This window comes from Chrysochloris asiatica, unplaced genomic scaffold (genome assembly GCF_000296735.1).
Source record: "Chrysochloris asiatica unplaced genomic scaffold, ChrAsi1.0 scaffold00037, whole genome shotgun sequence".
NCBI lineage: Eukaryota > Metazoa > Chordata > Mammalia > Afrosoricida > Chrysochloridae > Chrysochloris > Chrysochloris asiatica.
In genome coordinates this window covers 4,903,044-4,917,197 of record NW_006408555.1, presented here as the reverse complement: position 1 = coordinate 4,917,197, position 14,154 = coordinate 4,903,044, and the positions used below count along the sequence as shown (strand labels likewise).

Below are 14,154 nucleotides of genomic sequence, written 5' to 3'. Positions count from 1 at the left end.
GGGTTCCAACCGCTAACTTCGGGCCTTGGCTAGCTTAACCATGGCACTACCAGGGATCCTCATCTTTAAGGCAGTGGTTCCCAAACACTAACTTGCGTCTACTACGCCGCCCACTGAGGGTATTAAAAAAACTGGGTCTACCCCAGTTTCTGATTCAGTAGATGTGAAGTTGTTGTTAAGTGCTCTTGAGTCGGTTTTGAGGCTGTAAATCTTTGCCGGAGCAGAAAGCCTTATCTCCCCCCACCCCAGAGAGGCTGGTGGGCTCCAAACACCGACCTTGAGGTTTGCAGTCCAGTATTTATCCTACAGAGCCACTGTGTTCCCCTGTAAAGATGTGGAATGACACTTGATAATTTCTAAGTTTGATACTGGCTGTGTAGGGACCAGCCCAGCAACGGTCAAGTTGATTCTGACTGATGGTGATCTCATGCAGAGTAGTAGAACTGTGGTCCTACAAAGCTGATTTTTTTTGGAAGCAGTTTGCCAGGGTTTTCTTCTGAGGCCCCTCTGAATAAACTTGAGCCTCCAACTTTTCAAACTGAGCACATTAGCAGCTTGCACCACCCAACAATAAAGTTTTAAAATTTAGATCGGAATGATTCCGTGAGGTTTTACAATCATGAGCACCTTCATTTATTAGATGAAGAAACCCCAGGCTCAGAGAGGTTTAGTAGCCGCGGTAGTGTGGGATGGTTGGTATGTGTGACAGGCTGCAGGTTGCAGTTTACGGGTGACATAAGGTGGCAGCCAGGATGGGAAGGAGTCTCTGGTGGCTCTTAGACCAATGTCCCTGGTCTTTGATTCCTGAAGACCACCCAAGGCTGGAAAAGAGGCTGCTGGGAGCTCTATGCGCCCCTCACCACCTAAACCCCTTCCCCTACCCCTCGTTAGAATGGCATTCCACTGGCTTCTGACTCTTAGTGACTCTGTATAGGGTTTCTAGGCTGTAAATATCTTTACCTGAGCAAAAAGCCTCATCTTTCTATCAAGGAGCGCCTGGTGGACTCGAACTGCTCATAACCTACCACACTACCAGGACTCCTTGAAATGGCCTGGGGTCAGCTCAGTCCTGCAATTAACCAAGACCGGTATCGTCTCATGGCTTGGCAGGAGGGCGTGTCTCAAGAAGCAGCTGCTTGGGACTGGGTGGGTGGGTGGGTGGCCATGTCTGTGGAGAGGGGGGACACGAGGGTGCCTGTCCCGGAACTAGGCCTTTACATTGGCTGGGCAAGTGGGAGCGGAGCTAGAGATGCTCTGCCCTAGAGACAAGCCTCTCCATTGGCTAGGAGGGCAGGGGCGGGGCTAGAGATGCTCTGCTCTAGAAATTGGCCTTTCCATTGGCAGGGCAGTTGGGCGGAACTCTCGATGCGCCGCGTGCTTATTCCAGAGCCGCTCAGTGTGTGTAAAAGAGCATGCGCAGCGCAAAATCTGACTGTCCGCACCGTCTTGACCTCGAGTCTAGTCATGGCTTCTCGGGCCAGCGTGCCTCAGGGTGGCGATAGTGGTCACAGGAAGCCCCGCCTGGCAGCATCACTGAAAACCCGCCCTGGGCCCAAGCCCTGGCGGCCCTCGGCCTCTCAAAGCCAAGATCCCCTGGAGGACCTCAGCGTGGAGGAAGATGCTGGTGGCAGACTGCCACAGGCCTCTGCGACGGGGGACGGTGGGCCGGGCTGGGGACCGGAGCGGGTGGGGCAGGTGTAGCCCGGACCGGCAGTCGTGGGGGACTTCCTCGGGGTGTCTTTCTTCCTCGCAGGACCCACCAGGGACTTCGGGACGACGGCCAGGCAGCTCAGAGACCCGCCCCCGGGCCAGGCCGTGGCCTTGCTCACGCAGTACGCGGCCAGCCAGGGTGCCTCCCTCGTCTTCCAAGAGGACCCAACGGCAGGTGGGCATCTGGCTACCGGTGTGAAGTGATGGGCTGGGTCACGGGACCAGAGTGGGAGGTGGGCACTGGTCTCTGGGCCGGGTGACCGCCTGATGACCAGCGGACCCCACAGGAAGTGAAGGGCCATGAATAGACTCCCTGTGAGCTGTACACTAGTCACTATCAGAGGTGAAGAGACATACCCATACCCCGAGCTACCCAGTCAGAGCGCACACTGTGTGGGTCCTGTATTGGAGACAGCTGAAGGAGGACAACACATGCCCGTTCTCCTTCATCAAATGCAATCCCAAACCCACCAGCTTAAACAAAGCAATACCCCAGGTCCTAAGTTCAGGCTTCCAACAGGCTCCTGCCAGTTTCTTAGGAGATAGTAAAGGAATCATTGCTCCAACAGTAGCAACATTTTTAACCATCCTAAGAGCAACAACAAAGAGCCACTCAAAGGAGTCCTGGCAGCATGGTGGGTTACATTTTGGACTGCTAACCACAAGGTCAGCGGTTTGAGTCCACCAGACGCTCCAAGGAAGAAAGATGAGGCTTTCTGGTCCTGTGAAGATTTACAGCCTCAGTGACCTTATACAGGGTTGGTGTGAGTTGGATCAAGTCTGTGGCAGTGGGTTATTTTAAAAGAGAACCCCAACAAATCCTTGGGAGGTGCTTGGTTGCTAACCAAAACGTTGGAGGCTTAAGTCTACCCAGAGGCACCTTGGGAAAATGGCCCCGTGTTCTACTTCTGAAAACTCTGTGGACCAGCTGGTAAGAAAGCCCCAAATGAACGGCTCAGAAAGAGACGATCCTAACCAGCCCTGGAGTCTGGGATGACATGCCTGGCACTGTTTGAAGGCTTCCAGCATGGTAACTCATCAACTCCTCACAGAGACTTGTGAGGTGGGGATGACACTCTTACCACCATCTTGCAGGTGGGAAGACTGAGACCAAAGAGGTCACATACACAGTGAGCCAGTGCTGAGCCACTGCCGGTGCCCTCTTTTACATGGTTTTAAGTCATAATCTTTCTTTTTTCTTTTGAAAAGATTTCAAACAGTACTATAACGAACTCCCATCTGTTCTTCCCTTGTATTCACCAGTTAACATCTGACACATTTGCTTTGTAAGTGTGTATCTCTCTCTATTTATTATTTATATGTAAACTTAACTGTTAAGTGTTACTGAGTTGGTTCCAACTCATAGCAATCCTTTATAGGGGTTCCAAGGAGTGGCTGGTGGATTTGAACCATTGACTTTGCAGTTAGTAGTTCAGTGCTTATCATACTCTGCCACACCAGGACTCCATAGCCACATTATTTTTACAGTTAATGTGAGAATTTGTCAACACTGTGTCTCTTTATCCCTACACATCTTAGTGTGTATCCATAACGACAAAGACATTATCTTATATAAATAAGTATGGTTGTTGTTGTTAGGTATTATCCATCGTCGAATCAGTACGCTGCCTGGTCCTGTGCCAACCTCGCAATCATTGCTAGCTTGAGCCTATTGCTGCTGCCACTGGGTCACTCCATCTCATTGGGGGTGTTCCACTTTTTCTCTGACCTTCCGTTTTACCAAGCATGATGTCCTCTAGGAACTGGTCCCTTCTGATCATATGTCCGAAGCATGAGACTAAGTGTGGTCATCCTGGCTTCTGAGGAACATTCTGGTGTACTTCCTCCAACACAGATTGGTTTGTTCTCTTGGTACTTTTAATATTCTCCTCCAACAACGTAACTCAGATGCATCTATTCTTTGGTCTTCCTTAGTCACTGTCCAACTGTCATATGCATATGGAAATATCATGGCTTGGGTCAGGGGCACCTTAGTCCTCAAACTGACATCTTTTTTTTTTTTTAATGTTTTATTGTGAATTATGTGATAGTTTACATGGGAGAACATTAGTTTTACATTCATTCTATCGTATATCATCTCATTGCCATGGTTACAACCCCCTCCATGCAATCCTTCCCCCCGTGCCCTCCAGGTCTTCAGCACACAGTCTCTCTCCCTCTCTGGATCTAAAATCTCCAGCTGCTCCATCGCTCCACGTCATCATCTCTGGCTCCATTTCAGGCATCACTGCTTCTCTGGTTAGGGTCCTACTCTCTGCTCTTCTCCCTTGATGGTCCTAGGGACTTCCGCTCCTAAACTGAAAAGTTAATCACTCCCCTCCTTGCTATAAAACGTCTATCTTTACATTTCCGACCCTCACAAACAATCCTGATAACAATTACTCACTATTGTATCACAAGAGACCCGTCTGCATTTCATTGCATCAGCCCTGCCTAGTCAGATTGAATACTACTCACTGGAGATTCTACCTTCCTCCAGGCCCTCTGGATCTAGGTTCCCTCTTGAAAGCTTGTAAGCCAGTCACTTCTTGCCTTTGTAACCCCCCGCCCCCCATTTTGGGTAGCCAATGTCCAAGTTGCCCATCCCTGTCTGCTCTGTGTGTGGAGGAGGTGGGAATGATTCTTGCTGTAAGGACTTGTTCCCTCTTGAGCTACTGCTTCCATAGGTGTAGGTCAAGTTCATCAAATTGTATGAGAATACCTTTTTTTTTTCCCCCCCTCTTCTTTTTACTTCTGGTTGAGCTCTGATCATCCAGTCATTGAAGCCAGGACAAGTGGGTATTATCTGCACGTGTGGGTGTTCTTATGCATATGCCCTCTCTTCTTATCAGCTGGACGCTTCACTCTCCACTCTAGTCCTCTGTGGCTATGTCACTGACTCTGGGCCCAAGAGTCCCCAGGTCTTGCCACACTGCTGGCCAACCTCAAACTGACATCTTTGCTCTTGAACATATTTGCCTAGTGCAATACAGTGTTTGACTTCTTAACTGCTGCTTCCATGAGTGTTGATGGCTGATCTGGGCAAAATGAAGTCATTGACAACGTCAATCTTTTCTCTGTTTAACTTGCTTGATGTTATTTATTGGTCCAGTGATGAGGATTTTTGTGTTTTTTTTTTTTTTTTTTTTTTTTTTTGAGGTGCAACCCATAATGAAGGCTGTGGTCTTTGATTTAACTCAGTAAGTATTTTAAGTCCTTTTTGCTTTCAGCAAGTAAGGTTGTAACATCTGCATGTTGCAGGTTGTTAAAAAGAGTCTTCTTCTAATCCTGATGCCACTTATTCTTCCTATAATCCAGCTTCTCTGATTACTTGCTGAGCAGAATGAATAAGTATGGTGGAAGAATTTAACACTGGTGCACAACTTTCCTAATTTTAAACCATTCAGTGTTCCCTTGTTCTGTTGGAACAACTGCCTCTTGGTCTAACAGGTTCTTCATGAGCACAATTAAGTGTTCTGAAATACTCATTCTCCATGACATTTATAGTTTGTCATGATCCTCCACATAATTGAAAACCTCTGTGTGGTCAATAAAGTAAATGTATACATCTTTCTGGTATTCTCTGCTTTCAGCCAAGATCCATCTGATGTCAGCAATGATACCCTTTCTTACAAGTCCTCGTCTGAATCCAGCCTGAACCTTTGACAGTTCTCTGTCAATGTACTGTTGTTGTTTTTAAATTATCTTTAGCAAACATTTACTTGCATGCAATATTAATAACTGTTCAATTATTTACTCATTCTGTTAGGTTACCTCTCTTTGAAATGGGCACAAACATGCATCTCTTCCGATCAGTTGGCCAGGTAGCTGTCTTCCAGTTTTTTTTGTTTTTTGTTTTTTCTTGGTTGAGAGAGTGCCTCCAGTGCTGTATCAGTTTGTGAAAGATTTCAGTTTGTATTCCATCAGTTCCTGGAGCCTTTTCTTTGCCAGTGACTTCTGTACACCTTGGACTTCTTCCGTCAATATCATTGGCTCTTGATCAGACGCTATCTCTTAAAATGTTTGAACACTGGCCATTTCTTTTTATTACAGTGATGCTCTGTATTCCTTCCATCTTCTTTTGATGCTTTGCATCATTCAATATTTTCCCCTTAGGATACTTAAATATTGGAAGTCGAGGCTTGATTTTTTTTCTGCAGTTCTCTCAGCCTCAGAAATGCAGAGCCTGCCTTCCTGTGTTTGTACAATGGAGCCAGACCTTCTGTCTCCGGTCTCTAGTGCTGCAGAAATACCACAAGCAAGTGACATTAGTAAACCGACATTCATCTTCTCACCGTTTAGGAGGCAGAAATGTAAATTCAGGGCCCCAGCTCCAGGGGAAGGCTTTGAGGGAGGGTCCGAGTCATTGATATGCCGCTGGGTCAAGGAGGTACCCAGGGCAGAGACCCCAAGTCCAGAGGACACAGTCCACTCGTGACTCTTCTTTCTTAGTGGTAGCAGGTCCCTCTGGTGTCTGTCTGCTTGTTGAATCTCTTTCATGTCTCAAAAGAAACTGACTCCAGATACAACCGAGTCCTGCAGATGATGTCTGGCTTCATTAACATCACTGCTGCTAATCCTGCCTCCTTAGCATTGTATCGGGAAACCCACTGCCATCTAGTTGATTCTGATTCAGTTTTTCTGAGACTGAATATGGGGGCAGACTGTCTTAGCTTTCTGCTGGTGGGTTTGAATTGCCAGCCTTGCAGTTAGCAGTCTAGTGCCTAACCTGTAGCGCCACCAGATACCTTCGTTAGCATCGTGCTTAGGAGGATTTGCTACACACTAGTTCACAGAATGCAGGATGATTATAGAATGCTGAGATTTCTAGCCCTTGGTTTTGGGGAACACAGTTAGGTCCATAGCACCTCCCTGCCCCAGAGGGGTTTGTTGGGGGACCCAGTCCAGTTCCGATGAGGCACGTGCTGTGGACAGTGGATGGCCTCAGCAGTTCGTGGGGAGGAAGCTGTCCTACCCACTCCTAGATGTGGCCCACGGTGTGGGTGGAGGTCAGGGGGCCGCTTCACTGTCCCTCCTTCCCCAGGCCCCTGCCCCCCCTTCTCGGTGAGCGTGGAGCTGGATGGGGTTGTCTGCTCAATGGGCAATGCCAACGACAAGTCAGAGGCCAAGCGGCAGGCGGCTGTGTCTGCCCTCCGCTACATTAGGACTCACCTGGAGGACCCAGGTAGAGGGGCCAGGGCCCTGTGTTCCCCCACAGGCAGGAGGCAGGGGAGGTACTCTCCTGCGGGGGGTGGGGGTGGGAGGTAGCTCTGTGACATGCATGTGTGTGGACATGTGCACACATACGTGGAGGGGTGGTTTTGGCACGACACGTCTGGGGTGGGGAATGTGCTGAGCCCTGTTCTCATGCCCCTTGAAGCCCTACCCATGCTGGGGACAGGGCTTGCTACCTGGGTTGTTGGGGGCCTTCTGGTCCTGGAAGAGGAAGGTCTCATCTCTGTGGCACCTTCACTTCCTGAAGGGTGGAGGGCAGATCCAGAACCTTGTCTCTCTTCCAGAGCCCCCCAAGACCTCTGGCCAGCCACTTACACCGCTGAGTGCAGGTAGATGGGCCCCAGCCAGCCCTACCCTGTGGCTCCCCTGACCTGGTCCTGGTGACAAAGGTGGCCACCCCCCCTTGCCCTCTCCCCTTGCCCAGAGAGCATTGTGACACACCAGCAGCGCTGTGCGGCCGTGGTCAGCGCTGGCTTTGACCGCCTGTTAGATAAGAGCTCACCATACTGGGCCTGCAAGGGAACCGTGGCTGCGGTTATCCTGGAGAGAGGTAGGGACCACTGCCCTGGACCACCACCCCAAAGACTGCTGCCCGGGTCCTTTGCCTTAGGCTGGGTGTCTCTCTACCTGTTCCTTGCTCAGAGGTCCTGGGTGCCAGGGGCCACGCTAAGGAGATCTATGAGCTGGTGGCACTGGGCACAGGCAGCAGTTGCTACATGGGCTGGCTGGAGTTCGCAGGCACGTGTCTCCATGACTGTCACGGGCTGGTGATTGCCCGCCGGGCCCTGCTGAGGTGAGGTGAGGGGTGGCCACCTGCTGGACTGCTGGGTGACAGGTGCTCAGCAGCCCTGTGAGGAGGTGTGGTGGGGACACGGCAGCGCCCCGCCCTTCCTTTGTCTGTTGCTCCCAGGTTCCTGTTCCGGCAGCTTCTGCTGGTGACACAGGGGGGTCCTAGGGGTAAGGAGCGGTCAGTGCTGGCCCCCCAGCCTGGACCTGGGCCCCCCTTCGCCCTCAAGCCGGGGATCTTCCTGCATCTCTACGTCAGCAATACCCCCAAGGGAGCAGCTCATGATTTCTAGTATGGGGGAGCCCTGGGAGGATGGGGGCAGGGAACAGCCCTATCATCTAGTATGGGGGAGCCCTGGGGGATGGGGAACAGCTGTGACATCTAGTCTGGGGGATGGGAACAGCCCTGTTATCTAGTATGGGGGAACCCTGGGGGATGGGCAGGAAGCAGCCCTGATGTCTACTATTCAGGGGGGTTTGGGGGACCGGAAGCTGCCCTGACATCCAGTATGGGGGTGGCCTAGGAAGCAGGGTGGGGGTGGGGGAGCAGGGGCAGCCCTGACTCTCACCCCTGTTCTCTGTCCCTCTGTCCCTCTGCAGCCTCCCGTCATCCCCAAAAGGCAGCTTTCTGCACAGCCCCGTCTTCCGCCTGCAGGCCCACATCCGTGGGCAGCTGAAGCCAGTGGACTACGTGGCCCCTGCACTTCGTGACAGCCATGTGGGCTGCCTCTCAGCGAGTGACAAACTGGCCCGCTGGGCTGTGCTGGGGTTGGGGGGTGCCCTGCTGGCCCATTTCCTGCCGCCTCTGTATGCCACCAGCCTCGTTCTGGGTGAGGGGCTCTGGGGGGCACAGGCTTGGAACATGAGGTCTGGATGCTGTGTTGGGAGAGAAGAAGGGGAGGCAACTCAACTTCCCTGGTGTCTTCTGTCCCCACAGCAGACCCCTGCCATGATCCCCCGACACTAAGCAGGGTCATCCATACCCGACCCAACCTGGATGGGCCTGAGCAGCTGTGCCTGCCGGCCCCCTACGTCCGTACCACCTTGCACCTGTTTGCAGGACCCCCTGTGGCCCCCTCCGACTCCACCTCCAGCCCCTGCCAAGGCCTGAGCCTCAACTGGAGTCTGGGGGATTCTGACATCGAGATTGTGGACGTGACCACTGGGCGAGTGAAGGCAGAGTGAGAAGGGGACAGGGGAGCCAGGATGGAGGGAAGCTGGCGGGCAGGCAAGGGCCCACGTGCTGGAAGGGGCTCAGGTGGAGTGCTCAGCCACCTTCAGGCCCCTGGTGCTCACCTGGGCGCTGCGGTTGTTTGGAGGGCCTCCAAGGACACACCTTGCAGGGCATGATGCTGGCCCTCTTCCCGCAGAGGAGCTCCTGGGCCTCCCTCCCGTCTCTGCAAGGCTGCCTTTCTGAGGGCCTTCCAGCAGGCCGCCCAAGCTCTGGAAAACCCCCACCTCCTGGCCTTGAGAACCTATGAGGCAGCCAAGGTCAGTCCCTCCCACCCCCATCCCGCCATCTCCACCCACCAGCACCCAGCGACCCGCCTCATGGCTCTGCTCCCGCTCTAGGCCGGACCCTACCAGGAGGCACGCCAGCAGCTGTCTGCTCTCCTAGACCAGCAGGGCCTGGGAGCTTGGCCTTCGAAACCGCTGCTAGGCAAATTCAGAATCTGAACCCATCTCTTCAGGCCATGTCTAGGCCCAGGTGGACCCTGGCCTCTGGAGTAGTGTCCTGTTGGGGGTGGAGTGGGGTGAGGGTGGGGATGGAGGAAGGGTCCGCACATCTGGGTGTGAATAAAGACTGTGTTTCTTTGACTTCTGTGTGTTGTCTTTTTTTTTTTTTTTTTGCGCGGATAGGGGACAGGAGGTGTCCCTGAGCTCATTGATTGAAGGGTGGAGCCCTTTGTAGACATCATTCTATGGGGGCCTCTCAGCTGGAGCCTCTGCATTGTTTACGGCACCCGCACGCACAATGGAATAACACACTGCCCAGTCCCGCACCATCCCCACGATCCGTTATGGATCAGACTGTTGAGGACCACCGGGTTTTCACTAAGTGATTTTCAGAAGGTGATCACCAGCCCTGTCTTTCTAGTCTGTGTTGGTCTGGAAGCTGCATGGAAACCCGTTTGGAATCACAGTACCACACAAGCCTCCTCCAACTGTCCATGAGGTGCCCTGGCCAGCAATCGAACCTGGGTCTCCAGTGTGGAAGGCAAGGAGGCTACCACTGACTGCCACATCTTTCTTGGAATGCCTGATGGATTCAAACCATTTTTCAGTTAGCAGCTGGGCACTTTACTTCTTTCTGTAGTCTTAATTGGGATGCCAACCCCACTTGGGTGTGGGCCAGAAGGGACTTCCCTGGATGTAGTGGGCCTTATGGGGTGGGGGACCATCTCCTCACAGTCCTCTTTGGAGGCTTCTTGGCTCCCAGGTTTCCCAGGACTTGGGCAGAGCAGGGAGGAGTGGCAAGGAAACAGCCACATCAGCTGGGTAGAGGTGTGGGCTGGGCGTAGGGAGGATGTGGAGGGTATGGTATTGGCTGTACCCCACCTAGTCCAGAGGGGATGTGGCCCAGCTTGGGATGAGGATAGGGGTAGCCTGAGGCTCTGTGGTCCTCTCCTCTCTCCAGGGTACAGTGAGCCCCCAGAAATACTGGTCCTCTGGGAACCTCAGCCAGCAAGGAAGACAGCAAGCCCCACCAGGGTACATTATCAGAAGGGTAGCACCGAAACAGCTGCCTGTGAGCTGTTTGAGCAGCGTTTCAGTTGTTAGTGCCAGCCCAGTGACCCTGTACAGGCTTTCCGAGGAGCGGCTGGTGAGTTTAAACTGTCGACCTTGTGGTTCAAATCTACTGCACCACAACAAGGCATTTAAAATTCTTTATAAAAATACCCCTGCTGTTATTTACAACAACAAAATCATTTTTTGTAAGCCCAGTTTACATGTAACAATAATACCCACAGGACTAAAGTCACTATGCTCATTCGTCTAACTCTCTCTGGTCAGAGCTGCCATTATTTCTCAATGACAATGACACTCCAAATCACACGGTTTCATCCGCATGTGCTACAAAATCATTCTCCTGCTTTGATACTTGCTGATTTTGTCAAGTTTTCTGGTGTCTTCGCTACAATATTGTGGCAAGTAGTATTTGTGAAAGAGCATGGTGGCTCTATAGGATGAGCCCTGAACGGTGAACCATAGGTGGGCTGTTTGGGTCCACCAGTTGCTCCTTGAGAGAAAGATGAGGCTTTCTGTTCCCACAAAGATTTACAGCCTTGGAAACCCTGTGCAGGCTTGCTTACTAACAAGTCTTCGTGAATCTTTATCCTTTTCTGAGAATAGTCATTAAAGACAAAGAAAAATATAAGAAGATTCCGCTCAGTTACTGATAATGGTGTAATTCAATGCAGAAAGAATTTCCCAGGGCAATTTTGGTTCTGTTATTGTTAAGTGCTGTTGAGTCCATTCCGACTTATAGCGATCCTGTATAAGGCTTCCAAGGAGCGGGTAGTGAGTTTGAACCACCGATCTTGTGGTTCAAACCGACCTTGCCTATAATACAACACCAGCATTCATATAATGTAAGAGATATTACAGTAAAACAGTCTACAATGATATATGTCATATATTATCCTATGATTCAAATTATAGCCTGGAAGGGGAGGAGAACCATGGTAGGAGGTGACACCAACCCTGATAACGCCACTGACTGTGGACACGTGCTCGTTGAGACGCTTGCGCACGCTCACACGCTCGCACACGCACGCATGCGCACTTCTGCAACTCTGCGCCCTCCTCTGATCTTCGTGGGCTGGTGAGCTGAGGCTCAGGCATCCCAGAGGCCTGTGGGAATGGGGCCCATGGATTAAAGATCTTGGAGGCCCTTCTGCCTCTACCTGGAGCAGTTCCCAGGAGTTGGAGATTCAGATTGTCTTCCCAGACAGCGTCTGAAAGGGCCAGGCCAGTGCTGGCCGACGAAGCGTCTGCAGCCTTGCCCAGCCTTCCACTCTCTCTGGCTGTCACTAGGTGAGTGTGTGTGGCTGAGCTAAGCCACGTGACCTCATGGCACTTTGGTTAACTCCTTTACAGCAATGCACAGACGGCCGCCGTATTTGTCCGCTGGCCTGGCCATAGCTGACCTGGTTCTGTGCTATCCCCTGGGCCTTAGGTGGGGAGTGGGGTAGGAGGAAAAGACAACAGTTGGTATATTTGAGTAGAAGCCTTGATGCGGCAGTAGTTAAACAACCCAGCTGCTAACCAATAGGCGGGCAGTTCCAATCACTGGAGAAAGATTTGGCAGTCGGCTTCCTTAAGAGTACACTCTTGGAAACTCCATGAGGTAGTTCTGTCCTCTCCTACAGTGTCCCTGTGATTCAGAACCAACTTGATGGCAGTGGATTGGCACCTTTGAGGGATCAGCAGGCCCTGGGCCCAAGGCTTTACCTTCGTCATGATGTGGAAACCCCCCACCAACATGAGAATTCTGACTTCTTGAGGGAGGCACACAGGTTAAGCCAGTGGAGGGCAGCTGGGGTCCAAGGCAGGCTGGCTGACTGCCGAGCTGCGGGTGGATTCGTGTATGTAACCTCGGACAAACTCTTCCCTTCTCTGTGTTCCAATTGCTTATTTGTAAAACGAGGATTCGATGCTTCATTCCTAACCCTCTCTCAGCTCTGCTTTGCGTCCTCAGCTCTCCTCTTCCTGGTGGCCAGTGTCGTCTTGCCACTGAAGGTAAAGAGAGCTGTAGGCTGGAGCTGAGGGTAAAGTTAAGGTTGAATACATCCTGGAGACAGCACAGGCTCATCTCCAAACCACTGCGATTGATCCAGTCACATGGATGTTTTGGTTTTCCAGTGCATGGAAAAGTGATCCTTATACCATGCTGCCGTGTATGGAATGAGCAACAGCATGAGAACGTGTGGAATAGTGTGAGGATGTGACGCTGAGACTCAAAAGGAACGCGTGCTTTGGGAAAAATGGCGCCGATTAGACTTGCTCGATACGTGGAAACCTTCCATTTGTAAAAATTCAGTATCTCCGGAGCTCAGTTAACTGAGGCTTGCCTGTAATGGCTGGTGGTAGGGCTGGAGAGGACAAGGCAGGCTTTCAGGAGCACACACGTGTGTGCAAAGAAAAGGAGGACAGGAATGAAGACTAGAGGGGAATAAGTTTGGGTAGAAGGGAAGGGAGTACTGATCATTCGTTTAACTGAGAAAACAGCTGGGTCGTGTGCGCGCGCGTGCGCGTGTGCGTGCACGCTCGGAGAAGCTGGGAATTTTAGTGTACGTTTCTATGGTGAAAATATAACAAAATATGCCGTCTCTACTTAGTTTCCATGCTGCAGTATATTGCAGGGTCCTCACGGGATGGACCCCTGTTCATGTGCACAGGGCTTGTGCTTTGGGAACATACAGGAATTATGCTGTGCTGCTTACCAAGGATCAGTGAAAGTGTTTTCTCTCTTTTGCACAGTCTGTATTGATCGGGTTTATAACTGTTCAGGAACCAGAAGCAGAGTGCTGCATTTAGATCCGTGTATGGTCAAGTAATTTTAAGGAGCCCTGGAAGCATGCTGGGTTATGAGCTGGGCTGCTAACTGCAAGGGCGTCAGTTTAAATCTACCAGTCACTCCACAGGAGAAAGATGAAGCTTTCTGCTCCCATAAAGATTTACAGTCTCAAAAACCCTAGTTACAGTCTTGAAAAGCCAATGAGTTGGAACCAGATAGACAGTACTTAGCAAGAACACACTGACCAGAATAAATCAGCTTTTTTTTTTTTTTTTTTTAAAGCTTTTATTGTGAGCTCTGGTAGCATAGTGGTTACAGATCAGGCTGCGAACCTTAAGGTCAGCAGTTCGAAACTACCAGCCGCTTCATGGAAGAAAGATTAGGCTTTCTGCTCCTGTAAAACTTAACAACATTGTGAACTGAGTGGTAGTTTACATGGGAGAACATCAGTTTTGCACTCGTATTTCGTTTCACTGCCATGGTTACAATCCCCTCCATGCTTCACCAGTCAACAATATTTGCTTCTATTCCCTGTTTTTTTTGCCTGATGTACACAAAAACACTCAGGAATATAAAATCATTTCAACAACTAAAGGGCACATTCTGCAAGCCTGCCTCCTGGCTGCCAGCACACAGCCTTTCTCTTACCATGAGTCTAGAGTCCTCAGCTGCTCCCTCTCTCCATGTCCTCATCTCTGTCTCCATATCCGGTGTCACTGATTCTCTGGAAAGGATCCCACATTCTGCTTGTTCTCTTCTCCCTTGATGGTCCTAGGTTCTCTGTTCCTGGACTGTAAGATTAACTTGTTGTTGTTGTTGTCAGGTGCCATCGAGTCGGAACCAACTCATAGCGACCCCATGCACAGCAGAACGAAACAATGTCCGATCCTGGGCCAACCTCA

The 14,154-nt window shown here is 51.1% G+C and overlaps 1 protein-coding gene across 1 annotated transcript; it reads left to right on the top strand.

The window, feature by feature from the left end:
- The first annotated feature begins 1,464 nt into the window (after nt 1-1,464).
- On the top strand, nt 1,465-9,408 carry ADAD2 (adenosine deaminase domain containing 2). Its single transcript, XM_006860291.1, has 11 exons — nt 1,465-1,660; nt 1,754-1,885; nt 6,755-6,895; nt 7,230-7,274; nt 7,370-7,495; nt 7,588-7,738; nt 7,856-8,023; nt 8,332-8,561; nt 8,669-8,912; nt 9,102-9,222; nt 9,304-9,408. Exons 1-11 carry the CDS (start codon nt 1,465-1,467, stop codon nt 9,406-9,408), a joined length of 1,659 nt encoding a protein of 552 aa, XP_006860353.1.
- The last annotated feature ends 4,746 nt before the right edge of the window (nt 9,409-14,154 follow it).